Source organism: Elgaria multicarinata, chromosome 6 (assembly GCF_023053635.1).
Source record: "Elgaria multicarinata webbii isolate HBS135686 ecotype San Diego chromosome 6, rElgMul1.1.pri, whole genome shotgun sequence".
Taxonomy (NCBI): Eukaryota; Metazoa; Chordata; class Lepidosauria; order Squamata; family Anguidae; genus Elgaria; species Elgaria multicarinata.
This window is the reverse complement of record NC_086176.1, coordinates 20,973,631-21,000,426: the sequence shown is the minus strand read 5'-3', so window position 1 is coordinate 21,000,426 and position 26,796 is coordinate 20,973,631. Positions and strand designations below refer to the sequence as shown.

Genomic DNA, 26,796 nt, shown 5'->3' with positions numbered 1-26,796 from the left:
GATTGGCTTAATGGTTGTCTTTATTATTTGTTAGCACTTATATGTTTCTCATTTCTGATGTGTCTTTGGGGGCCCACTGTTACCTGGGTTAAATAGATTAATATACTATGGTTATGTGTGGAGGACCAGTCCCAGTAGTTCTGTAACTTCATCCTTAATATCTTGCTATTTACTGTTTTACGCTGTACAGCATCATGTACATAGATGGTGCTATATAAATAAATAATAATAATAATATTTCCATTGATGCTGTGTAAAAGATGTGGTACACATCAAGGTTATGCAGTATTGTTGAAGGTTCTTTTCATTAATTAGCTATATAGCATGCAGATGGGAGCATGTGTAGATGTCTGTGTCTGCGTGTGCGTGTGTGTACATAAAGGGACAGGGCTGCTTATGTTATATACTGACACTATAGATTTGACTTGATGGCAGTATTTTGTTAAGTGCTATTTGAATCTCAGCAGTTAGGAGGCATATTGGTTCTCTGAACACGTACAGGAGCCTATATTTGAGAGAGGCATAACCATCAATGCAGAAGTGGGTGTACTTCTGTCTGGTTCAGGGTTATTCAATGCGGTTTTCCCATCCTCCCCTTTAGCTTGTTTGGTTTGACAAATATGGGAAGCCAGGCCTAGCCACTACATCAGCACACAGTGTGCTTTTTCCTAACCAGTTATGAACTGTGTTTATCTTCTGTATTCCACATTCTGCATATTGCCTTTGCTCATCCTGTCCATATTGTTAAAGCAGAAGTTTGTATACTGCAGGAAGATCCAGTCACTAATTTCCCTCAATTCATTCCTGTCCTTCTGTCTGTCCATCTCTCATCCAGGCTTCCTGTGCCCCTTGTAGTAGGAAATGGTTTGTGCTAGGTGCTTAAGAGTCAGACAGGGACTATGGAAACCCAGGATTAAATCTCCACTCAGCCTTAAAGCTCACTAGGTGATCTTGGGTCAGTCAGATTCTTTGAGCCTAAACCACCTCAGGGGTTGTGATGATAGAATGGGGGTTGGGGAAACTAAGATACAAATCTAATAAAATAAGGGAGGTTATGTCTTACTTTAATCAACTTGTTCGATTCATACTGGAAGTGCGGTGATTGCTGTGTATCACAGTTCCATGCAACTATTGTATTATCTGTAATTATCTCTCCACATGTATGGACTGGTCTGCATGTTAAGTCCACATGCTAGTGCCTCCACATAGCAGGAAGGTGTAATGTTGGGGGTGGCAGCTTTTATTATTAGAAGAGTCAACACAGGTAGCTGCTGCATAAACCTCTGATCATGTCAAAGTGTTTGTGGACAAGAACTATGCTGTGACTGCAGCACTTGCGCAATGTAAGAGAGTAGTGGCCAAGAAGAGGGTGAAATGTGAAGCCAGGAAGTCACCAGTTCAAGCCCTGAACTCACTAGATGGTATTTAGGCAAATCAGTTTAACTCCGTTAACTGCCTGGGCAATTTTTTAAAAAGGCCTTTACCTAAAACTTATAAAATTAGGCATTCAGGGAGCAGCTTCACCTCCTGTCATCAGGGAATAGTGAGGATGGCTAATGAAATAAGGCAGAGAGAGCTCTTGGTACAAAACACAACAAAATACATAGGTAGCATTTCTATATTTTATACAGAAGGATCCTGGCTTTCCAGCCAGAGGATCTTCAGGCATATTATGGCATCTAGAAGCCTTTCTGATATCCCAGTGCGACATTTGACAGTACTTTAATAAAAGCTTTTAACCTACAACCTTGTTGCTTTCTCAAAGTTCTATCTTTAGAATGTTGGTTTTTGTTTATTTGTTATTAACATTTATATACCACCTTATCTTTTAAAAAGCCACCAAGGCGTTGTACAACAGTTTAAAACAATAGAACTTTGCAACAATAAAACAAGAATATTAAAAAGTACACATTTTTTAAAAAGCTAAGTTGAAAAGATGTCTTTAAACCCCTTTTAAAGGTCAAGAAATTGGAGGCCCATCGTAGTTCTTGAGGGAGCCCATTCCATAGTTTGGGGCAACACAAGATAAAGCTTTTTTACGTGTGCCTGACAGTTGCCCCCTGCAGGTAATGGCATCCTCCAAAGGGCCTCTCCTGCAGATCTTAGTACTTGGGCAGGTTCATAGTGAGACAACAGTCCCATATATGGACTTGAATTGTAGCTGATTAAGACGAGTGGTTAAGAAGTAAGGCTGGTCTAATGGAAGAGGCATCTGGCTTTTTGTGCTTTCTGATCTATAACCCACTGGATTCAAAGTACTTCAGTTTAAGCTTTTGAAACCTGTGGAACTAAATCTTCTTAAATCTATGTGCTTTGGCTTTTAACTGGGTTGCAGGGATGAGGTGAAAATAATTCAAAACAATAATTAGCAACATCGATGAAATGTGATTTCTTTTTTTAAAAATAGTTTGGACAAGTCAACTCAAGAGAGGAATAGTTACCAGTTTTGTGTGGATGTGTTGGCCTTGTATATTTTGTTAACATGTTAACTATTTTTATAGGCAAGTGGTTTCTGTGAACGAGCACTATACACTAACTATACCAGGATTACCAGTAGCTTACAAAGTAGTTGGAATTCTTTTCCTTTTTTCTTCCTTGCTGTACTGTTATTATGAGAAACATCTTGGTCTAGTTAGCAGTGCGAATTTTGCAACTGAGAAAGATCGGAGTAGCTTAGAGTACAATACTAAGGGGTTGCTGTTTGGTAGACCGAGGGCTCTGATTTCAGAGCTCTCCACCTATCCAAAGCCCCGCTGGCAAGAGCTAGTTGGGACAGGAGGAGGATAGAAGCTTTTATAGCCTCTCTGTCCTCTGGTTCATTTTTGTTTAGCTAGCTGGCTTACCAGGGACTGGGTGATGACTGGGTGATGACAGTGATGGGGAGACTATTGGATTGAGCAGATCCAGACCTTCCCTCCCCCACCCATCATCCTGCCCTCTTTTCTTTCTCTCTGACATCTCTTCCATGGTCACAGTGGCGACCTCAGAAGAGAAGCTTCTGCAGAACATTCAGTGGCAGCTGGGATAGAGCAGGGAACATACACAAATGGATCCCCTGCTTCGCTATCATAGCTCATCATAGGATTGCTTTGTCCAGCTTGTAATAGTTCAGTTCCTTGTGCAGATATGTATATCCTCCAGGTGACTAAGCTAGATTGCTCTTGAAAATTAGAAGAGAGATGATTCCATATTATTATTATTTATTTATTTATTTATTTATTACCCGCCTCTCCCTTTGGATCGAGGCGGGAAACAACATTAGTACAACAATACAATATAAATCAAACACATAAAATAAATTAAAAGAGCATATAAAACCAATACAAAATAACAAAATAACAATCAACACTTCTTAAAAATTCTTCGGTTTCAAATTCATCTGGGTAGGCCTGCCGGAAAAGGCTAGTCTTTAACGCTGTCTTAAAGTTGACTAACCTCCTCCCGCAGGCCATTCCACAGTCTGGGGGCGACAGAAAAAGAGGTCCTCTGGGTAACAGTTGTCAGCCTAGTTTTGGCAGACTGAAGTACCCTATTTCCTCGATTCTAAGATGCACTTTTTTCCCCATATAAACATCTCTAAAAATGGGGTGCGTCTTAAAATCGCGGGTGTGTCTTAGGGGTTTTTTTTTTCCTGTTGGTGGTACTGAAATCAGTGTGCGTCTTACAATCGATGGCGTCTTACAATCGAAGAAATACAGTAAGTTCTCCCCAGAGGACCTGAGTGTGTGGGATGGACAGTATGGGAGAAGGCGATCCCACAGGTAACCTGGACCCAAACCATGTAGGGCTTTAAAGGTGATAACCAACACTTCGTACTTTGCCCGGAAACTAATTGGCAGCCCGTGGAGTGATTTTACTGTTGGGGTAATATGCTTACCCCTAGATGTACCGGTGACCAACCTGGCTGCCATATTTTGAACTAATTAAAGTTTCCAAACTAGGTACAATGGTAGCCCTATGTACAGTGCATTGCAGAAGTCGAGCCTTGAGGTTACCAGTGTCTTTAGGTGTTCCAACTCTAGAAAAGGGTGCAGCTGGTGCAACAGCCGAAGCTGATAGTAGGCACTCCTGGCCGTCGCATCTATCTGGGCTGTCATTTGGAGCGCCGGATCCAGGAGCACCCCCAGGCTGTGAACACAATCTTTCAGGGGGAGTGTAGCCCCATCCAGAACTGGTTGACACACCTCCAAACTCCGGCTGGGGCCCTTGACAGCAAGCATCTCCATCTTGTCTGGATTCAGCTTCAGTTTGTTTTTCCTCATCCAGCACATTACTGCCTCCATTCATTCAAAGGAGACACACTATCCTTAGCTGACGCTGTTATCGAAGGCATAGAGAAATATATTTGGGTGTCATTGGCATACTGATAGCACCCCACCCCATGCCTCCGGATGATCTCTCCCAGCAGTTTCATGTAGATGTTAAACAGCATTGGGGATAGGATGGTGCCTTGTGGTATGCCATACAACAGCTCCTTTTTTGAGGAACAACTATCCTCAAGCATCACCATCTGGAACCTACCCGAGAGGTAGGACCGGAACCACTGGAGCACAGTGCCCCCGATTCCCAGAGGGATACCATGGTCGATGGTATCGAAAGCCGCTGAGAAGTCCAAAAGTACCAGTGTGTCCCTACACACTCCCCTTTTCAATACTCGTATTATTATATTATACATTCTATTTTGCTTTTGGGTCCTGTCCCACCCCCTGCCCCTATTATTGTTATTATTTTATTATTTATTACATTCGTATACTGCCCCCTAGCTGAAGCTCTCTGGGCGGTTTACAAAAGTTAAAACTGAACATTAAAAACAAATATACAAAATTTACCCTTTTGCAGTCAATGGTTGGTGAGTGTGTTTAAACCATGGTAATGTAGCCACCATGGTTTATTTATTTATTTATTTATTTATTTACTTATTACATTTCTATACCGCCCAATAGCCGGGTTAGGAATGGTTCACATGATACACTTACTAAGTCATGGTTCACAGGACATGCTAAGCCATAATGTTTAGCTCAAAATGCTTAACTACTGTGGTTTAGCATGTCGTCTGAACCGGTCAAAATCTTTCACTCTCCTTGCAGAGATTAAAGTCATTGCAGTTAATTTCCTTTTGTTGTGTATTTAATTGTGTTGTTAATTTGCTTTTATGTTATATTTTAATCAAAATTCTGTTTTTATATAGTTTATTATTGTTAAACTCAGTTGAGCGCAATTTTGGGTGAAAAGTGGAATATAAATTAGTCACTTAGAGAAAGTTATTTGCATGTAGAGTTGATTCTTGGGGAGAAGTCTCTCTGTATAGATATACTGTACATGTAGATATGGAGAGAACACGACGGAACATGACCTTACTGTTATGGATATCATTATCTAGGATCTTTGTTAAAACTTCCTTGAAACAGTATTACTGCCACTTAAGTGGCCTCATTAAAAATCTGCTTAACTAATAGCGATATATGGAGCAGCAAACATATTCCTTAAGTTCTGTCCTACTTCCGAAGCTTTCTGTGGGGCCATGTCGTACTCGTAGTCTGTATTCCTCAGTGGCCTTGTGCTCTCTCACTTTAACAGAGGCATCATTTGTGAACGTCCCCACTTCTGTATGCAGAGCAGCTTTCAAGGAAGGTTGCTTTTTTGTTTCAGGAGGAATTGCTGTACTTGCATCGTTTACTCAGTTGGTCCAACATTGGAGCCAGCTTTACTAGCAGGAATTTAGGATTGTTCCACTTCAAGGGTCACTTAAAGCATTCTGTGAAGCTTTAAGGTTTGCACTCTGGGTTGATGTAAACATAATGCTTATTCACAGCTAACAGTGACCAGCAAATCAGGAGCCAAGCTCAGGAACGTAATTCTTTCCTTGCAGCCTCCCTTTCCTAAAGCAGATTCTCTCTCCACCCCACCCCCACCCCCACCCCACACCCCTGGCTGCATTTAAGCACTTTGTTGATACCAGTGTTAACCCTGATTTCAGATTCTGGGTTAAGGGAATGGTTGATTAGCTTTCCCCTTGCTTTCATGTTGGTGCTGACAGACTGCATAGTTAAGAAGTAGGGAGTTGGTGGGAGTTTGCTGCAGGGGAAGGAGCACACATTCCCACAGCTGGCCTATTCAGTCCAGTGGAGGTTATGTCTGGTTGTATTTTTATGGTTGGTTGGTTTGGGGTTGTTTATGGCACTTTCTCAGGGGTCAACTTGTATGAACTATACAAGTGTAAAGGCAGTAAAAGAAAACGCCCTGGGTGTTGCATGAGCTTTTCTTATTTGAGGAAATAATGATATACACCAGGGGTAAGCAGTGTGGTGGCCATGGGTGCCAATGCAGTGGCCATAGGTGCTAGTGTGCCCCCAGGTTCCTTCCGTGGTGCTGCTAAGGTGCTCTACTCCACCCCACCGTTTTTTTAATTAACTTTTCCCCAGCAGTTGGGCTGCATTAATAGAAGTATAGATTCCAAATCGCGTGAAGTACCGGTTCCCCTCTGTTCAGCACTGGTTAGGCCTCATCTTGAGTACTGAGTCCAGTTTTGGGCACCACACTTCAAGAAGGATGCAGACAAGCTAGGGGGTGTTCAGAGGAGGGCAACGAAGATGATCAGGGGTATGGAAACAAAGCTCTATGAGGAGAGACTGAAAGAACTGGACATGTTTAGCCTGGAGAAGAGAAGACTGAGGGGAGACATGATAGCTCTCTTCAAATACTTGAAAGGTTGTCACACAGAGGAGGGCCAGCATTGATCATCCCAGAGTGCAGGACACGGAATAATGGGCTCGTCTGGACATGAGGAAAAACTTCCTAACTGTTAGAGCAGTACGACAATGGAACCAATTATCTAGGGAGGTTGTGGGCTCTCCCACACTAAAGGCATTCACGAGGCAGCTGGACAACCATCTGTCAGGGATGCTTTAAGGATGTAATAATTTTGTATTGTGAGAGATTAATTCATTGAATTGTAAATTGGTTCAAATGTCTGAATCAACAGCAATTTGGAGAGTCAATATTTCTGTGTTTTCTATATTTTTAGCCAGTACTTTTTTGTGAACTGAGTCCACACAAATTTTCTTTTTCCAGATTTGTACTATGGTGGTGAAGCTTTCTCAGTAGAGCAGCCACAGTCTTTTACTTGTCCTTATTGTGGAAAAATGGGTTATACGGAAACATCTCTTCAAGAACACGTTACTTCAGAACATGCAGAAACATCAACAGAAGTGGTAAGCGTAAACACCCTTGCTTATTCTTGCTTCTAAATAACACTAGAAATAACTTTAAGACTTGAAATTCTGTCCACCAAAATTTTCAGGAAATTAACTACTAGTTAATATTAAAATCAGTAACCACTGTGTTTTCTTTGACAGTCCTATTTTCCAGTTTTGCTTTGTTTCCCCCTGCAAATGTATTACCTGCTTCTCATTATAAAATAATCCCAAAGCAGGTACAAAATCAATAAAATACAAAATCATACATCATCAGCCGATAAAACAGTGAACAAGGAAGAACAGAAATGCAGATAAGTAAGTTTACAAGATGCAGCAATGCAGATGTGGCACCTTCACGAGGGCATCCCCACTAGTTCTTAATATCAGGGCAGGCACATAGGGGAGAAGGTACTCCCACCAGGTCTCCAGGTCCTAAGCCATGGAGAGCTTTATTGTGTTCAGAGATCAGAAATAAGCTGGGGATTCCCAAGGATGGTCAGGGCTTGCAGAAAGGCTGACTCCCTTTCTCTGTGCAGAGGGAGGCATGGATCTCCCCAACCCAAACGCTCAGGATGATTTTTAGATAGAGAATGAGATCAAGGAGGCATTTAAAGGGAAAAAAAGGTTGCTGTAATGGGGTGTCTTCAGTTACCCTCACATAGACTGGATAAACGCAAGTTCTGGTCAGAGCAAAGAGATACAATTCCTAGATATCCTAAACATGTATCCTAGAATAGTTGGACATGGAATCAACCAAATAGCTCATGAACCTGGACTTAGTCCTAACTGGCACTTAGAACCTAGGGTATGGTTGTAAGTGTTGTTGAATTGATTGGCGACTACATTGCTATCAAATTCAAATTATATGAAGGTGGAAAGTTGCCAAGCACACCTTTGTATTTACAGTTGAGGCATTTTTATATCTTATTTAGGCTCAATTAACATGCTTAGGAAGTTTGCCAGCTGGCTGTGGACCTTCTTAGTCTAACATACCTTGTCTGTAAGGATGAAGCTATGTTAGCCAGACTAGAGAATATAATTTCTAAATAGCAGCTGTGTTTTGAATCAACAAAATATCTAGTGCACAGCCAGACTACTTTGAGCTGGGGAGCAGCTCTTTTCTAATGAATCCTTGACAAAGTTGTCTTTCTTTACACACTGGAATTTATGTTATTCTTAATATAACTTTTTTTGAAAACTTATTCTATAAAAACAAATTTGGTGTGGAAGTATTGTGTGTGTGTGTAATTCTAATAAAAAGGCATCAAAACCGAAATAGCCTTAAAAATAACATGTGTGCTTTTAGGTTTGAGCCCCACGAGGTAAGATTCGTTCCTCCTGATTTAGTCAACTAAACCTTTAATAGACTAATCTACCAATTAAAGTTTACAGACATAGTTCTGATTGACTCCACTGGGTGGCGGTAGTGTTTCATATAGATGGAATACTATACAAACCTAGGGTATTGCATTAGTAGACGTAGTTGTGAGGATGGTAGTATAGTAGTGTAGTACCTAGGCAAGAGCACTATTCTCTCTGTATCCAAGGTGTTGTTCCTAAATCTGCTCTAAATCCACTCTGTTTTGACAAAGGCACTTCAAAGAATGGCAAAGAAGAAAGTGGGAAGGGACAAGGTGGTTAGATTGCTGCAAAACAAAAACAGAACTGGTATCTAGGTTATTAGAAGTTGTATTTATGTGAAGTTGATGAAGGAATTGGTGGTGTGATGGGTGAAACCTCTGAGGTCTTATGTGCACTTGTTTCCTGAGCACCCACTCAAAGGCATCCTTTATAGAGATCTTTTGAGTTTAGGAATCGTGACAGCCTTTGCATAAATGGACATCTGAATTATTAGAAAGCAAAATTCTCTATGAACCAGGGCGTGTTCTGCACAGTCCGATAGGAACTGCGTGCATGTTTGTTCCCATTCGTGAAAGACAAGATATTACAGTGCAAGTGCTGATGGTGAAGGATACGAGTACTCCTTCCCTTGGTCACCCCCTTGCTATGTTACTGTTATAGACCTACAGCAGGTGAACCTCCTGCACCTCCAGCATAAAAACATGGCACCCTGGTGATCTGTGCCTTCACCACAACCCAACTTTGTTTGTTATGCTAGATGTGGAGAAAGGAGCAAACGCAGTGGCTGGTGGAGAAGGAATAGAGAGTGGGCTAGTAGAGGAGGCCTGGATCATTTCACCCCTCCCATGCCAGTTGGCTGCATTTCTGTGTTGGGTGCACAGGCAGCAAAGCCTCTGAACTGAACAGGCTGGTGGACGAGGGAGGGAAATACCCTCTCTCAAAATACTAGAACCTGGGGTCAGCCCATGAAGCTGATTGGTGGGAGATCCAGGACAAATAAGAGGAAGGACTTCTTCACACAGCGCATAGTTAAATTATGGAAGTCACTACTGCAAGATGTAGTGATGGCCACCAATTTGGATGGCTTTAAAAGGGGGTTGCATAAATTCCTGGAGGGGAAGGCTGTCAATGGCTACTAGCCCTGATGGTTGTGTGCTATCTCCAGTATTTGAGGCAATAAGCCTGTGTACACCAGTGGCTGGGGAACATGGTTTGGTGAGTGTTGTTGCACCATGTCTTGCTTGTTCAGCCCTGGCCGATGGCTGGTTGGCCACTGTGTGACCAGAGTGCTGGACTAGATGGACCCTCGGTCTGATCCAGCATCAGGGCACTTCTTATGTTCTCATTTGCAAAATATTTTACTAGTCTGCTTTTTACTCACAAGAGGGGCTGGCAAAGGAGGGATAGAGTGCATCCTCCTCAAACCCCTCTTATGAGTAAAATGGAGGAAAATATTATATAACTTTTGGGGGCTAATTTATAAGGCTAGTCTAAAGGAATCATATTTAACTCAGCGTGTTTGATGGTGTCACGTTTATGTTTTTAGGGATTATGAGTGTAGACAATACACTTGTATTATTGTTACTGCTTTTTTGTATATGCCACTACTTCCTCCATGGTGCTCCTGGTGGCATATGTGAATTCTCCAAATTTAAAACAAGTTGTTTTCTTAAAGGACACCTAATTAAAAAAAATTAAAAACCCAATTTGAAATCTTTTTTGTTATGTGTGTGTTTTCTTAAACTAGTCTCCCCTGCCTTGGACATTACCTGTTAAGACACCTGCAACTTTGGAAATATAATTAGCCCTTGCTAGAAATTTGCTCATTATCTGTGTTGGGCTTCATCAGAACAAGGACAACACTAAAACTAGTCGTCAGGCTTCTTTCTTTCATCAGGCATTCATTCCCCTGTAGAGTTTATGCCACCCAGTCAAATTCCAGAGAGGTCACAGAACAAGGAACTCAGCTGCTTGGAGCAAAGCAGGAAAATGTCAAATCTAGCTAGGGTTTCCCTACCTGCAATTTTTTTACATGCCATACCAGGGCTGTTGTCAGAAGGAACACAATGCAGGTACCTTGCTGAAGCTTCGCAGGTCTGGGTCAAGTCAGTGCCTGGATGGGAAATCTTTTGGGAACCCTGTGTATTCTGCCTTAAGCTGTATTGAAGAAAGGTGGGATATAAATGTGTTTAATAATGAAACAGAACTTACTCAATGACCATCGGGCTTAAGAGGCCTGAGCTAGGTTTTGTCCTACCTAGCCCTGGAACAGGAGGATAATGTACATTGGTGTAGTAAATTTTGAAGTGCAAGGAGCGCGTTAGATGAGGGACACTAAAGTCACACCTAGAGAGAGTGGGTGTGGGTGTGCATGTACCTGCATGTGTGTACGTGTACACACACACACACACTAAAAAAAAACTGGTTTAAGACCAGAGTTAAGATTATCCCATGTTGGCTCCAAGCTCCAGAAAGCCACGAAATTGAAGCTTAGGCTGATGCCTTAACAGACATGCCTCTGTGTTAAATAACAATGTTGTGCAATGTCACAATTGTGCTTGCTTACAACTTACCATCCGTGCCCCCATACTTTTCCTGGGTTTTTCAGTCCCAAAGGATGGAGTGCATGGGACCAGCAAAGATGTCCCACATTGTCCAGACCCAGTATTGCTTTGTGAAGCAGCTGAATATTACTGTATTGCTAGAGAAATCCTCCTGTGAGTTGACCCATGCCTGCTGTTTGGAAGCAAGCACATTTTTTTTTACATTGTACAACATCACGGGGCATGTCTGAAAGGCATCAGCCTAAACTTCCAGTTTCCTGGCTTTCTGGAGCTTGAGCCTACACAAGATAACATAACGCTGGTCTTAAACCAGCAGGTTTTTTGATCATTAAAAAGAAAATGATTACGTATTATGATCTGAAGAACAAAACACTAAAAAACCGCCAACAAGCCATTAACTTATACAAATGAATAGATTTGTCCCTGTATGTTCAGAATAGGTTACTTCTGAGTAAGCCTGCACAGGATTCTAGCATATCTTTTTCCTTTTCCTCCTTCCATCGGTGGGAGTGATGCTCTCAGGCTTCAAAATTATCTCTTTTTATCTTTTCTCCTCCCAGGAATAAAACTTTTAGTTCTGTGTCTGGGTGTCAGAAAAAGAACAGGTGCTGCTAGAGAGCTCTGGTGTGAAGAAATAGTGGAATGCCAATGATAGTTTCCCCCTCCTTTGCCCTGTTTAGGAGCATAAAAGTGGGAATTGTGTGCTATAGCAGCTCCTTTGCTGTGTTTTAGAAGTAGAGGGGAGGAAAAGGGATGGGAGATTGCCCACTTCCTGAATATTTGCAAGGCTGTCCTTGATCATCCTTATGAACTGGAGGATAGAGTTAAAGGAGGGCTATTATTTTCTCATCCTGACTCTACAGATAGTAGTTTGTGTTCTCTAATGTGATGACTGCTGTTGGTCCCTTTTGCTGTTACATTGCTCAATTGTTGAAGACCCTTGATTCGAACTTCTGTCATTTCAGATTTGTCCAATATGTGCAGCATTACCTGGAGGAGATCCCAATCATGTTACAGATGACTTTGCAGCTCATCTTACACTGGAACATAGAGCTCCGAGAGATTTAATATCCTTTCCTAAGCCAAGAAGAAACTACTAGATAGATATTAATAGCTACCTATGTTGATTCCAAAACAGGTGGTTCTGTTAGTGTTTTAGCACTGTCCTAGTGAGTTTGGGTTGAATAGCTAGATATGCCAAATAAGCTCTGTTTGAACACTTCGTATTAATTGTACTAAATATGGCAAAGACTGAATTGCTTGCTTTTCCGCCTAAACCTTCTCCTCATCTTTCATTCTCTCTCACTGTCAATGATGTTACGCTTACTCCAGTCAAGGAAGCTCGCAATCTTGGCTTCATATTTGACTCATCGCTCTCCTTTATTCCTCATATTGAGGCAGTAGCTAAATCCTGTCGTTTCTTCCTGTATAATATTGCCAGGATTCGACCATCTCTGTCTGTCTCTTCTGCCAAGACGCTTGTTCATGCACTGGTTATTTCTCGGTTGGACTCCTGCAACCTTCTTCTCTCTGGCCTTCCTTCTTCTCACATCAGTCCATTGGTTTCTGTCCACCACTCTGCCGCTAAGATCATCTTCCTGGCTCGCCGCTCTGACCATGTTACTCCACTTCTGAAATCTCTTCATTGGCTTCCAATTCACTTCAGAATCCAATATAAACTTCTCCTGTCGACCTTCAAAGCTTTTCATGGTCTAGCTCCTTCCTATCTCTCCTCTCTCATCTCACACTGTTGCCCCGCTCGTGCTCTTCGCTCCTCTGATGCCATGTTTCTCGCCTGCCCAAGGGTCTCTACTTCCCTTGTTCGGCTTCGTCCATTTTCCTCTGCTGCCCCTTACGCCTGGAACGCTCTTCCAGAACATCTGAGATCCACAAGTTCAATCGCAGCTTTTAAAGCTCAGCTAAAAACTTTTCTTTTTCCTAAAGCCTTTAAAACTTGATGTTGCTTGGACTTTATACTGTTAGTTCTACCCTACCCTGTGCCTGTTTACCCTACCCAGTGCTTGTTTGCATTCTCTTCCCCTCCTCATTGCTTTACTATGATTTTATTAGATTGTAAGCCTATGCGGCAGGGTCTTGCGATTTACTGTTTTACTCTGTACAGCACCATGTACATTGATGGTGCTATATAAATAAATAATAATAATAATAATAATAATACCAATAATGGCTAGCATAAAATGGTGGAATTTATTTTCCTTTCTTTTAAAGAAAGGCTTGGACGTTTAAGCTCCTCTCCTACCTGGAATACTGTTCATAGAGAAACGTTCAGAAAAATAAATTCCTATAGCTTTGGTTCAGTTTGCTTGTAGTTATCCAGATTTTGTATTATATTAAATGTATATCCTCTCTGTATTGGGCACAGTATAATCTGAACAATGCTTGTTAAGTTATACAGTGGTTTGCATCTTTGCATGCTTATAGAAAATGTTCTGTTTCACGAAATTCAAATGTTTATATATCAATGGAAGGACGTGCTTCACATAATACAACAATCCTGCTTCTTTTCCTGGGTGTCCAATCAACTTTTCTTTGGCGTTATTGCTCTATTTATGATGTACATATGTACACTTTTAATTTGAGAAACACTTCAAATATTCAATTTGCGCTTCACTTACAGAACAAACAGCAAAACTGACTTTCCCCAACTTGAAACATGATGTATTGCAGCTACTGCCATGTGATTGGTCCCCAGAGCTAGGACTGTGATTGGCCATAGGGTTTGCAATTCCAATCTGCTTCTTCACTCAATCACACCTGTGTTTGGTTTTAGACTAAAGTAAGCATAACTTTTTTTGTACTGCAGATATTTGCATTCTGTTTTTTGTATTGAATTCAGCATTACATTCTCTTTCAATTGATATATAAACATTTGAAGTTCGTGAAACAGAACCTTTTCTATAAGCTTGCAAAGATGCAAACCATGAAAATTTCAAAAAGTCTCCACAATTTTGGCCACCACTGTAATACAGTATGATTTAAGTTCATATAGTGCAATTTGAGAGGGGGGGGGGGGCTAAAGCGATCTTGACATAGAAATGCACAGCTCTAACAAATGCTAGGGTCATTTAATGACCCTTAGTTGTTAATGGAGCTGTACATGAATCACACTGCAGAGAACACAACCCCAGCTAAAGCAGGACAGTGCACACAAAGTTCAACTTGTATGTGATGCCAGCAATGCTGTAAATAGGGTCTGAATGTTCAGTGGGCTACTTCATGTGGCTATCTGTGAAGTCATTGGGCCATTTGTATACAAGAAGGATGAAGGAAATCCCTCACACTTACAAGTGAGGCTGTATTTTGCTTGTTGGTTGTATGTTATGCAGGCTTGGCTCTAGTTGTACAGCTTGTATAACCCAGGAAATAAATTTGGACCACTTTTTCTTGCTGAACCTTACAAGTCCATCATTTGAGTTTTTCCTGTTTTTGTAACCTGGTAACTTTGCATCCTGACATTTTTCCTTAACTCGTTGATCATGATGAATCCAGCGGCGTTCGGCATGTTCGTAGAATGTTTCACCCAGGCCGGGGTTTGGGTGGCCCTCGCGCACGTAGATCAAACATGCACTTTACTAGCAGTTCCACTGGTGGATTTTCATCTTCACAGAGTTCGTATTCTCCAAGCAATAGGGAAGCCATGGATCCTATCGCTGGTAAGATTTAAGAACTTTTGTATTCCTTTGTTTTTCTGGGTCCTTGTACGTTATGAATCCAGTACGATAAACTGTTTTACTAAAAGCAGGGGTATTTGCAGTTTAATTTTATTTGCATCTCGGTTCCCTATAGAACACACTGCTATATGGATTTCTGCTTGCATATATACATGTATGTTTATATTTTTAGTCAATTGTAGCAGTGTTGAATAATTTGGGCTGATAAAGTTTTAGGCAATTGACAGCCTGAAAGATAACACTGTTCGAAAGTCCTATGCTTTTGGGTGGGGTGGGGGGGCTAATTCGATGTTGAGTTTTCATAGCACCAGCAATGTATTAGGTTAATTTATTTATTATTGCATTTATATCCCACCTTTTTTCCTGCAAGGATCCCAAGGCGGCATACATAATCCTCGTCTCCTCCACTTTACCCTCACAACAACCACCCTGTGAGGTGGGCTGGGCTGAGAGTCTGTGGCTGGCCCAAAGTCACCCAGTGGGTTTCCATGGCCGAGTGGGGACTAGAACCCAGATCTCCCAACTCCCAGTCTGACACTCTAGCCCAGTGGTTCTCAACCTTCCTAATGCCGCGACCCTGTAATACAGTTCCTCATGTTGTGGTGACCCCCAACCATAAAATTATTTTCGTTCTTCTCTACACGATCCATTGTCATGGGATGGTTTGCTAATGAAAATAATACATAACAATAGCTTTAATAATACAGAAGATGATACATGAGATAGTTCAGTCAATACAGTTTCCTAAGACCATCGGAAATATGTGTTTTCCAATGGTCTTAGGCGACCCCTGTGAAAGGGTCATTCGACCCCCAAAGGGGTCCTGACCCACAGGTTGAGAACCGCTGCTCTAGCCACTACACCGCACTGACTCTCACGAGAGACTGAGATTTAGGGACGGGGAATGCACCTATGTTTATTTTACATGGATGGAGTAAAACCAGAAGTGAATGGAACAGAATTCTAGAAGGAATTTATTGTGATAATGAGAGGTGCTGCTGGCAGCGGGCTCAGTGTTGCTATCTTAGATTTCACTGTAACCCTTGATTTCTTTTTCTTTTTTCTTAATGTTGGCAGAGCTTTTGTCTCAATTGTCTGGTGTGAGGCGTTCTGCAGGAGGACAGCTCAATTCCTCTGGCCCTTCGGCGTCTCAGTTACAGCAGCTGCAGATGCAATTGCAGTTAGAACGACAACATGCACAGGCGGCACGGCAACAACTGGAGACTGCACGCAACGCGACAAGGCGCGCCAACACTAGCAGCGTCACCACCACTATTACACAATCAACAGCAACAACCAACACATCTAACACAGAGAACAGTCAACAGGCTAACCAGAACTCTCAGTTCCTCCTTACAAGGTAACTCATTCTAGAGGGTTGGTCACAATTGCTGCTCTTGGTTCTGCTTTGCTCTTGGCATACACAGCTGTCTTCTGATGGCATCCTTTCTCTGCCCACAATCTGCTTTTCTTCCACCTACTTCGGTAGTGGCAATCTAGCTCAGCATATCAAGACTGCTTTTTCTCTTAATATTTGTATCTACTAGATAGAGAGTGTGTGTGTGTGTGTGTGTGTGTGTGTGTGTTGGCTTATGTTCCAAAGGGTGGAAAGGGAACAGAGTTTAAAAGTGACGCAAACTGTAATCCAAGACCTAGATTACACGTTCTATTGCATTTACAGTTACATTTTAGGAAAATCCCCCAAATTATAGAGCAATCTGTAGGTGATTTCATATAATTCTGTTTTCAAAAGCACTAATTGGCTCTAAGGCCTGTCAGTTGTCTACGGTTGCACTTTATCTTGGGTTTCACCCAAGAATTCCAAGATCCTATACAGAGAGAGAGATCCTATACATACATACACAGAGAGTTTTGTTGATCAGCTTGTATTACACCAAATTAAATTATTCATACCTATTTTAGCGTGTATATTTGCTAAATATTCACAAGAGTATTATAGTGGATATAAAATGTCTAAAAGAACCCCTATAAGATGACCAATTAAATTAAAAATAGTCCTTCATGTATATTGATCATCTTTGTTTTGTCTAATGTATCATTTTTAGAACATTGTTGGTAGTTCTGACACTTTCCTGTTTCTGATACATTCATTTAGTAAAAGAGTCAGTGAACCTTGTCATTGACAGACTATGATAAATTTTGCAGCCATAATTTATATTATTAACTCTCTTAAATATTTCAGACAGCCTGAAAATACAACAACCAGTGAATCATATGGAACTGAAGCTCACAAAATCTATTTTTCTTTAACTGTTATCAAAAGCCAGGATGTCTTTAACAGTAGAGCAGGGCTATGATATAGTGTAGGTGACGATCTGCACTATTTCTGTAGCAGCGTGCATTTGTACATTATAATACTAGGATAACAACTTGGGTCAAGGATATATCAATCAGAGGTGGGCAACCCCACCCACCCCCAATGTTGTTGGCCTCCGGCCGTCATCGTCCCTCACCACTGGCTATGCTGGCTAGGGCTTATGGGAGTGTTGTAGGTCAAAACAAGTTTGCCGCCCACGATATATAAGAGGACCTTGATATTTTGCCATATATTTTCAGAGATAATTCTTCTTGTTATTTTCCCACTTATATGTATAAAACTGATCATGACTCTTAGAAATCTTTGAAGTCAGATTCTTCAGCTTCATCTCTTTTTTAAAAAAACACCTCTTCCTCTCGAGTATTCCTCTCCCTCAAGCTTCCTTCCATAAGTTTCATGTTGATGGTGATAATGTCTTATTTGAAATCCCCCAGAAAGGGGATATTGTTCCAAGGATCCAGCTGATTGTGATTCCTTCATAAAAATGCTCTTGTAATCAAGAAAGGACATCTGGGTATCTTTACGCTTTGGATCTAACCAATCCTAAAAGATACCTAATATGAGCAATATGATATATGTACACTGAATTATTTTGTCACCATCACCCTTAGTTTTTACAATACAGATGAAATTGTGCTGCTTATTTCAGAATGAAATAGAGGATTTGTCACTTAGTGCAAGGTCAATAGGTTATATTCAGGATGTAAACAAATCCAAAGGGAACAACCCAAGAGTCACGGAAAGTAATACTGCAGAGAGAGAATTACTTTGCTCTGCTCTTCTTTAATGCTTTGTTATTTCAGCAGAGGGAAGGCTACTTTTAATGAAGCGGAGGGGTTTCAGTAAGAGGAGGAAAGACTCTTTTGGCACCTTAAAGAGCAACACATAAGATTTCATGGATCAGAATCCATGTCAACACACACACACACTGCAAGCAGTGGGGGTAAAATTGCAAGGAAATGCAAAAAGTACAGTTTATAACAATAAAAGTTGACCTGAAAGTTGCTTTTCTTCAACAAAGAAGTTTTAAATAAAGATAGCAGTATAAACTGCTGAATTAGAGCTTATTGAGTAGTTTCATTCTATTATTTTGTGTTTGAATAGAGACAATGGTTTCCTGTCCTACAGATGTAAATTAACTTACCAGACCTAGAATGATTGATGACAAAATGATACTTGGCAGCTGAGGATTCATGCTGCAATTCAGCAGTTTCTGCTGATGGCTACTTTTAAAATGTTTTACTTGAAGAATAACAATGTTCAGGTCAGCTTTGTCACAGACTATACTTTTTTGCTTTTCATTGCCATTTGATCCCACTTGTTTAGAGTGTGTGTTGAAATTGTTATAAAATCTTACAAATTTGTTGCTCTTTAAGATGCCACAAGATTCTTCCCCATTTTTACTGCTACGCCCCCTCCTCTGGATTTTGTGAATTTCAGAAACTTAGGCTATTCTTAACAGCCACCTTCCCTCCACTGCAAACATAACTACTAAGAAAGGATAATATTATCTCCCTCTCTTCCCTGTAAAGTATTACTTTCCATTCCTCTGTGTGTGTGTTGAAATGGATTCTAGACCGTGGGCTGGTTTGCACAATTTGCTGGGCAAGCGTAGGAGCAAGCGAATGAGTGCACTCCTCATTTCCGCCTTGATTTTACGATTTCCCCAGGCATAGCTTGCTCTTGTGGTGTCTGCATCTGAATACTCTGGGTTATTTGCGGGATTAAACAACCCAGAGTTAACATACGATTTGTTCTTGAGTTAACTCTGGGTTGTTTAATCTCTAAACAACCCAACATTTCCAGATAAGGATGTCATGAAAGAAACCTACTATCGGGGTGATTGTAGGTTGTAAAATAAAAGCAGCAATGAGGAGTGCGGCAGAGGCAGCTCACTTGCTCCTACTCATGCCCAGCAAATGGTGGGTTAATTAACTGGGCCGATCCATAAACTAGTGTTTCTGCTTGTTTCAGCTTTTCCTCTGGGAAGCATTAAATTTCTGTTGTGTAAGTGGTGCGTCCTGCTTGCACAAATGAAGCTGTGGAGGGCAAGAGAATAGGCGAGGATGTAAGCGCCCCATTGGATACTGCCCTAAGAAAAGGACTCTTCTGTATATACATCCCTATGTATACACACTTCCCAAAAAACACGTTTTAAGACCATAATGCCAAAGTTCTTCACAGAATGTCCTGAATGAATGAGAGATAAACAATTTCATATTGAGTCAAGCCAGTAGTTTTTTTTTATGATGGATGATTTATTTATTTATTACATTTCTTTTTTAAAAAAAAGTTTTTTATTAACACAAATTAAAATACATCAACTTCACATTAAAACAATCAATCAAAAGAAAAAAAATTACATAAATTTGCTCGACTGTTAACATTTGTAATTTATCAATATTCATAATCAAACAATACAATTGCTCCCCTTCACCCTTTGGGATCTATTCCTGCTTCCAAAATCTCATTACTTCTCCTGGTGGTGGTGGTTTTCCACTTCCCTTAGAGAGAACACATATACCAGGAACTGTTTCCAAATTCCCTCAAATTAATTCGTATTTGTTATGCCTCTTCTTACTTTAATATTACATGTCAATTTATCATTAATGGCAATATCCCAAATTTCCTTCTACCATTCTTCAATACGATAATCTCCTTGGACCTTCCAGTTCCTAGATATAATTAATCTCGCTGCTGTCAGCAAATTTGTTATCAATTCTTTAATTCCCTTATTACACTTTAAATCTCCATATAATGATAGTAATGCCACACTAGGTGTCTCTTCAATCTCCATTCCAACAATTTCTTTTATCTCATTAAACACCATTTTCCACAATTTTTGTAAATATTCGCATTCCCACCACATATGTAAATACGTTCCTTTCTTCCCACAACCTCTCCAACAATTTGCTGAATACAGCTTATTTATTTTATTTAATCTCAATGGGGTTAGATACCACCTCCATATAATTTTATAATAATTTTCTTTAATTCTCACCAACATGTTTCTCAACACTCTTTGTCTCCATATTCCCTCCCAACTCTTTTGCCCTATCTGTACCATCAAATCTGTTTCCCAAACCATCTTTCCCATATTCTCCATCTCCCCCTTCCCAACCAATATTCTATATATTCCACTCGTTAAACCTTTTATCCCTTTATTTTCTCCCTTTTCCTTTTCTTTTTTTACAATCAGCTCCTCAAATTTTGTCAATTCTCTGCATTCACCATTATCTCTTAACCATTTCTTCGTCCATTGTTCCAATTGCCAATAATTTAACCAGGTTAAATTCTTCCCCTTTAACACCTCTTCTAATTTTTCACGAGTGTTCATCTCGCTTAACCAATTTTTTTATCTCATTCTATTTTCCTCTATTAGAATTTTACTCAAACTATCCTTTAAATTTCCTGGGAAACTCCTTAACATTATCACAGGTGTTAATGGAGATATACTCGAGAGTAACTCCTTTTTATACATTCACCATACTTCCCAGTGAAACCTTAAAAGAGGGTTTCCTATTTCTTCACCCCATTTTTTATTACCTTCTTTAAAAAAAATATTTTCCAAATTCCAATCTTTTCCCATTCTTGTTTTATCCTCCATCCAACTCAAATCTCCTACTCCTATCATACCTTCTGCTACATGTCTTAACCTATTGGCTACATAATATAATTTTATATTTGGGAGTCCCAATCCTCCTTTCTTTTGTGCTAAGTACCATCTATTTTTGTTTATTCTCGCTTTCCTAAAGCCAGTAGTGTTAATTTAGCTCAGTAGTGACAGTGGCTTCCCCATGGATCAGGGAGAGGTTTAGCTTAGCCTTCTCTGCTGAGGTCCTTCAATGGGGAGAGATCTGGGATTAAATCAGTCATTTTCTACTTGCATAGCATGTTCTCAGCCTCATCTGCTGAGCCGTGATCCCTCCTATTGATACACACATTTGCTCAAATTGTATTATTGTGTGGTAGACTGCTAACTTTCTAGCAGTTATTTGAAGGGGATGGAGTGGGCACAAGCACCGGCCTATAGAGATCTTACAGGATCAGTAGTGGGGACTCTTGAGGGTTGGGATATAAAGAGGGAATGTTTGTTAGCTATTGTCGCAGTCATGTGCATCTTGGGCCTGGGGATCGATAGTTGCATTCTGGTACCTTCCTCAGTCTTCTCATTACCAGCAGATGCCGGTGAGCAAGCGGAAGCCCAATTTTAAAAGTCTCATGATGAAATCCTGACATCCACAGGGCCTTACATATGGCTAAAGAATGATTAGTCCTGCAGACGAATGCCTTTGGGGTGCAATCAGTCCCTTGAATTTTCAGCTGTATCCTGCTCCATCTCTCCCTCTTGTGCAGGTTGAACGATCCCAAGATGTCTGAAGTAGAGCGTCAGTCAATGGAGAGTGAGCGGGCCGACCGCAGCCTGTTCGTTCAAGAGCTCCTACTGTCCACTTTGATGCGGGAAGAAAGCTCCTCCTCTGATGAGGACGAGCGTGGGGAGGTTGCAGATTTTGGTGCTATGGGCTGTGTAGATATTATGCCTTTAGATGTTGCTTTAGAAAACCTAAATTTAAAAGAGAGTAATAAAGGAAATGAGCCTCCTCCACCTCCTCTTTGATGACATCCCACTCCGCAGACAGTGTCCTCTGTGCTGTATTTGCCAATGAAAGTGGACAACAACTATCTTGGGTTTGTTTTGGTGATTGTAATTTCAGGTCTGTCACTCTTGTTACATTGTGTACATTCAAAGGAAGAGAGAAAAAGATATATATGATAATCATTTCCACTTAAAAATAATTTTTACTTCTAGCAGGTAAATGTAGGTTTCAGTGCAGAGGAGAATCCTCTGTGCCCTGTACTTTTGACATGCAAAAGGCTCTCCTAATACTCCACATTCAAACTGAAGAGGAAAAAAAAATGAAATCTCTAATGAAGCTGCTGTGTGTATTTATGAATATTAATGAATAAAAACTGCTTGGATGGTTTACCTTTACTGCATGAGGTTTTTTGCAGCGTGCATGAGTTTTAGTGACCTTGTCATTTAAAAAAATTTAAATACAAGGAGTAAAACTATAAAAAAAAAACTCCCTCCCCACCCCCAAAGAAAAGCTTTCCCATTATTCAAAGGTTACAAGACAAAAGACGTCAGTGCTCACTTCGCAGTGTGCGGCCACCAAGTAGCTTTTGAATAATGTTATGTCTGAACCACCTTTTTGTATGTGCTGTTGGCACATCATGCAGGCTCTGCAGTGGGACAGCTTGTCATTTCCAGGGTGTGGCGTTTCGTTCAGTGTGACCCTTATGTTGCTCTCTTTAACCATCACACATCCACACGGAGTTTCAGCCTGCTTTTTATGCATCTCTAGGAGACACAAAAGTAAGGCTACTGCCAAAACTTTCTGGCAAAGGGGGGCTTTTGTGTGCCCTATAATCAAAATACTTGTTCAACTTTGTTTAAAGATTTTTTTTTGTGGTTGTTAAAAAAAAAAAAAATTCAAACTGTTAAAACATGTTTTATTCAGGTGTAGATGATTCATTTATTCATTGTCTTAAAAGAAAGCAAAAGTTAACCTGGATTATGTTGTCTTAGTTTTAAAAGCTTCACAGTCTCAATCATATGTTTTTGAGTTATTTATGTATTTGCTTCCTAGTTTGCAGAGACTTGTCAGTATCAGGAGAGCTTGAGGAGATGACTTCCCACTTTTGTCAATATTACAACTGCATTCTTAATGCTAACTCTAGCACCTTTTTATTTATTATTTCTTCTTGATTTTTTTCTGGCATAAAAAGTAAAAAAGCCTTTTAATTGAATCATGCCACCTACATGCCTATACTATTAATCCTGTATGTATAAAAATGTACAGTGTTTTTGTGCATAGACTTTCATAATAGCCCCAAGGCAGGGACAGGAGGGGTTTTGGTTTTTGGGGGTAGGGGGTGGGGAAGGGAATGTAAAGTTAGACTATAAAGACAAAATTGCACACAGCTTCTGATTAAATCTAAACTAGGCTTAGACCATAATCATGTTTCTCTCTGGTTCTCTCACTTTCTTCACCCCTTTTCTCTATACCCTTCCACTTCTGCCACATTGCAAGCATCTTAAGAGTAAAATTTCAGACTCAAACAGCAGGGTGGGCTTTCAATAGAAATCTGATATGGATGCTAATCTAAAATGGTAAAAAAAAAAAAAAAACCCACCACAGCTTCTAGTTTCTGGCTCATTATTTCTATATAAAATACAGTAACAGATTTGTGTTTTTTTTAGTCTCTGCAACAAAATGTTTTAAGGGGGGGGGATTCTGCGCCAGCCCTCTGGTTATCTTGGAAGTTTAACCCTGATAGGGATTTTTTTTTAATTGTTCAGGATTTTCAATACCAGTTTTCAAGCTGTAGTCTTTTCAAACACACCTGCACATTACAGTAAGACACACAGTTCAATAAAGCATTTTCAAGACTGTTGTTCAGTTGATTCTTTCTTGATGTTGGTGTGTTTTCCAGACAAATAGATTCCAGGCATTCTCTTTAGTGATGTTTTATAATGAGGCTTACACTGGGCAATTCCTTGCACCCATATATGTTACTTTAAAGGTTTACTTACTGCTTGTAAAATGTGTTTTAAAAAGAGAAACTGCAGTCCTATCCACATGCTTTAGAGGAATTCTTGAGACCGGTTTCCTGTCTGATAAAGGATGTTATACTTGAATAAATGGAGCAACAATGCATCTTGGGACTGCTGAAACTAGGATACTATGAGAACACCAGCTGCCTACCACCAGTTTTCCAGCTTCAAAAGCTGGAATGGTCATGAGATCGCTAGAGTACAAAGGTAGGGTTAGGTTTCAGTATTTAGCGCCTTCGTTACAATTTTTGTAAAGTAGTAGATAATTCTGCTCTTCACTAACAAACGATAAACACAATAACATGATTAAGAGGTAATAGAAGTAGATGACTTGTCATAGCACCATAAAATCGTATTCAGCCTAATGGTTTGTGAAAAATTGTATTTTGATGCTAAGCAAAGACCAGAAGTTGTGGGCATTAAGTAAATCTCCCTGGGGGAATGTTCTACAGAGGTGGTACAATTGCCAGAAATGCTTTCAGCTAGTCAGAAAGGGGGCACGTAGAGAAGGGCCTCTGGTGTTGATGAACAGGGGCAAAAAACATCTGCAGCTAAATGTGTTAACTCCACTCCCCCCTGAAACATGCATCTTACATTAGTGCAGATTCAGCTGCTGAGACAATACAGTAATAACACCATAGTACCTCTGGACTATTTGAATTGACTCCTGGGAGTACATCTGCTATCAAGTCCACTTTTCCAGTGTGCCTCTTTGCAAATAAGCCATGTGCCATTTTCACCTGAACACAAGAACATAATTGTGGTGGCAAGCTCCATTCATTCCATGTAATAAGAGGCTAGAAATGCTGTAAGCTACAGATGAGGCTATGTTAGTGTGCTGTTTGGCAGCAGCTTGACAATAACAGAATTTTGGCACGTCAAACTCCTGTATAAAAATAATGATAGGAAAAAGGGCCATTTAACTCACTTTTGGCCTGGTGGATAGTTGATAACAGCCTGCTCTTGGATCATTTAGGTGTTGGCAACTTGAGCTACAAGCAATTTTATAGTTTAACAAGCAATTTTATAGTTTAAGGCATCTCATGGGAGCTACCTGCATGTTTTGTGGCTAAAGATTACTTACTAGCATGATATTTTGAATGCTGTATAATATAATAGGTTCACCAGTGTTAGCAATTCTGGCCAATGCGACAAAAAAGTATTGATGACAGCTATAAAAATTAAAAGTCTTGCATAGAATAGGGTCTTCAAAGAAATTACTAAAAGTTTAACAAAAATCTACATGTTTGCATGCAATTTTTAGAATTTAAAAGATTTTATGCAATCATGACAACATGCATTACCTTAACTAACTTGATATTAAATATTATTAACCATTTTAGGTGTACCTGGGAGGAAGCTAGGTGGTGAAATGTCAAATACTCTTTTGGAGCTGGCTGCAATTGGAGGATTTTCTAGCCCAACTCTTCTCTAGGCCAGTTACATCAAAATATCTCGGCCATGAATCTTACTTTAGGTCAGTCTAAGGAAAAAGAGTTATAGCCCAAAACCTGACTGGTTGTATTGAGAAGCTACTGAGTGCAGACTTTGGGCCCTGAACTGTTTTAGAGGCAGATTTGTTTTTTAAAAAATAGATTTTAGAGCAAGTTGGATGATTGAGAACCATTCAGACCAATATATTGCAGATAATACCATAAAAGGTAGTTTCCAACTAGGAAGAACTAATTCAACAATGAAGATGAATTAAAAATGTAACTAAGTGAACTGAGATACTGCAATTTTACTAGGGAAAGAATCCTCCCCCGTCCCTGATACAGGTTTCTTTTTGCAGAAGAGGCAGTTTGATTTGCCATATGATTAGGAAGGAATATAATTTGCATTTCATTCTCTTTCCTCTGGAGTACATTTCCTACTGTGCAGATTTTCTCTCTTCCATCATGTTTCAGGGTTGATAACTTGGGATTGTGTTGCTACCTACCATTACATATGCCTTAAATAGGAGTGTGCAACACTATTTTGTGAAGTTTGTTCAAGCCTGATCCTTGCTTTGTGTCCTAGTAAACCATACTGAATTGCCCTGTTTAGTTTTATTGATGGCAAGTTTGAAGTTGATTCCCAGTTTTCATCTATTAATTTCAAATTAATTGGAGGCTGGAGGAACTCCAAAGGCAGACTTAGGCCAATTAAATTATATATGCCACTGGCAGACTGTGCCCAACCAGATAATCCTTTGGGTAGCCAACGAAATTGGCCTTTGATTACCTAAATAAAACATTTCCTCCACCTTATTCTGGTCCAAAGCTTTATTTTGGCAAAAAGTACTTCCAAGCCTGTTGCCCTTAGCAGTTGCATTGGCTTGCATTGATTAACTTTTCATGCCCTCATTAATATGATAACCTAAGCGGTTTATGCAATAAACTGCAAAATTTGGTTTGATTAGAGGCAACCGGACTCCCCCCCCCAAATGTACCCCAACAATGGTTACAATAACATTTTCAATAAGGTTAAACCCTCTTTATGAGTAGTCATTTAATTATTTTAATTGTGAACTGTCTTGTTAAGCAGTAGACACAAGTTATTGTGACTGAGGGCTGACTTAGACAAACCCTGTATTTCACCATGTCTTTCATACCTGAAAGGTGCCCAGAAAGATACGGTGCCCTGCCCACATGCAGATTCTGGCACACAAATACCTTCCAAAGCATTAGAAGAACCCATCTTTTTTGTAAGTTGTGAAGACCCTCAGGTTATGTAAATTTAAAACTGGTATAAAATATAGAATTAGCATGTAAAATAAGCATTCTAATCTTTGAAATGGAAGGAGTTAACATACCATATTAATAAATCCATTACTTGACACTGATACATTCCCAACTATGTTACATCTAAAACAGCGTTCTCCAACATGCCATCCAGATGTTTTGGACTTCTAACTCCCATCAGCATGGCCAATGACCAGGAATGGTCCAAAATAGGCTGATCTAGGGGTCTGAGACAAATCTAGAAATTCTGTGGAATTTGCAGCTCCCAATATCCACTGCCAGGTAGATACTATGACAAGCTG

General features: G+C 40.2%; 1 protein-coding gene across 1 annotated transcript in view; it reads left to right on the top strand.

Annotated features, from left to right (window-relative positions):
• KCMF1 (potassium channel modulatory factor 1) overlaps nucleotides 1–23,611 on the top strand; it is a 59,148-nt gene extending 35,537 nt beyond the window's left edge. Inside the window, exons 3-7 of the mRNA XM_063129128.1 lie at nucleotides 7,072–7,211; nucleotides 12,088–12,189; nucleotides 14,622–14,796; nucleotides 15,892–16,174; nucleotides 21,509–23,611. Coding sequence (XP_062985198.1) covers nucleotides 7,072–7,211; nucleotides 12,088–12,189; nucleotides 14,622–14,796; nucleotides 15,892–16,174; nucleotides 21,509–21,770 — 962 coding nt within the window. The 3' untranslated portion in view covers nucleotides 21,771–23,611. The remainder of the gene's footprint in view (nucleotides 1–7,071; nucleotides 7,212–12,087; nucleotides 12,190–14,621; nucleotides 14,797–15,891; nucleotides 16,175–21,508) is intronic.
• Nucleotides 23,612–26,796: the final 3,185 nt, after the last annotated feature.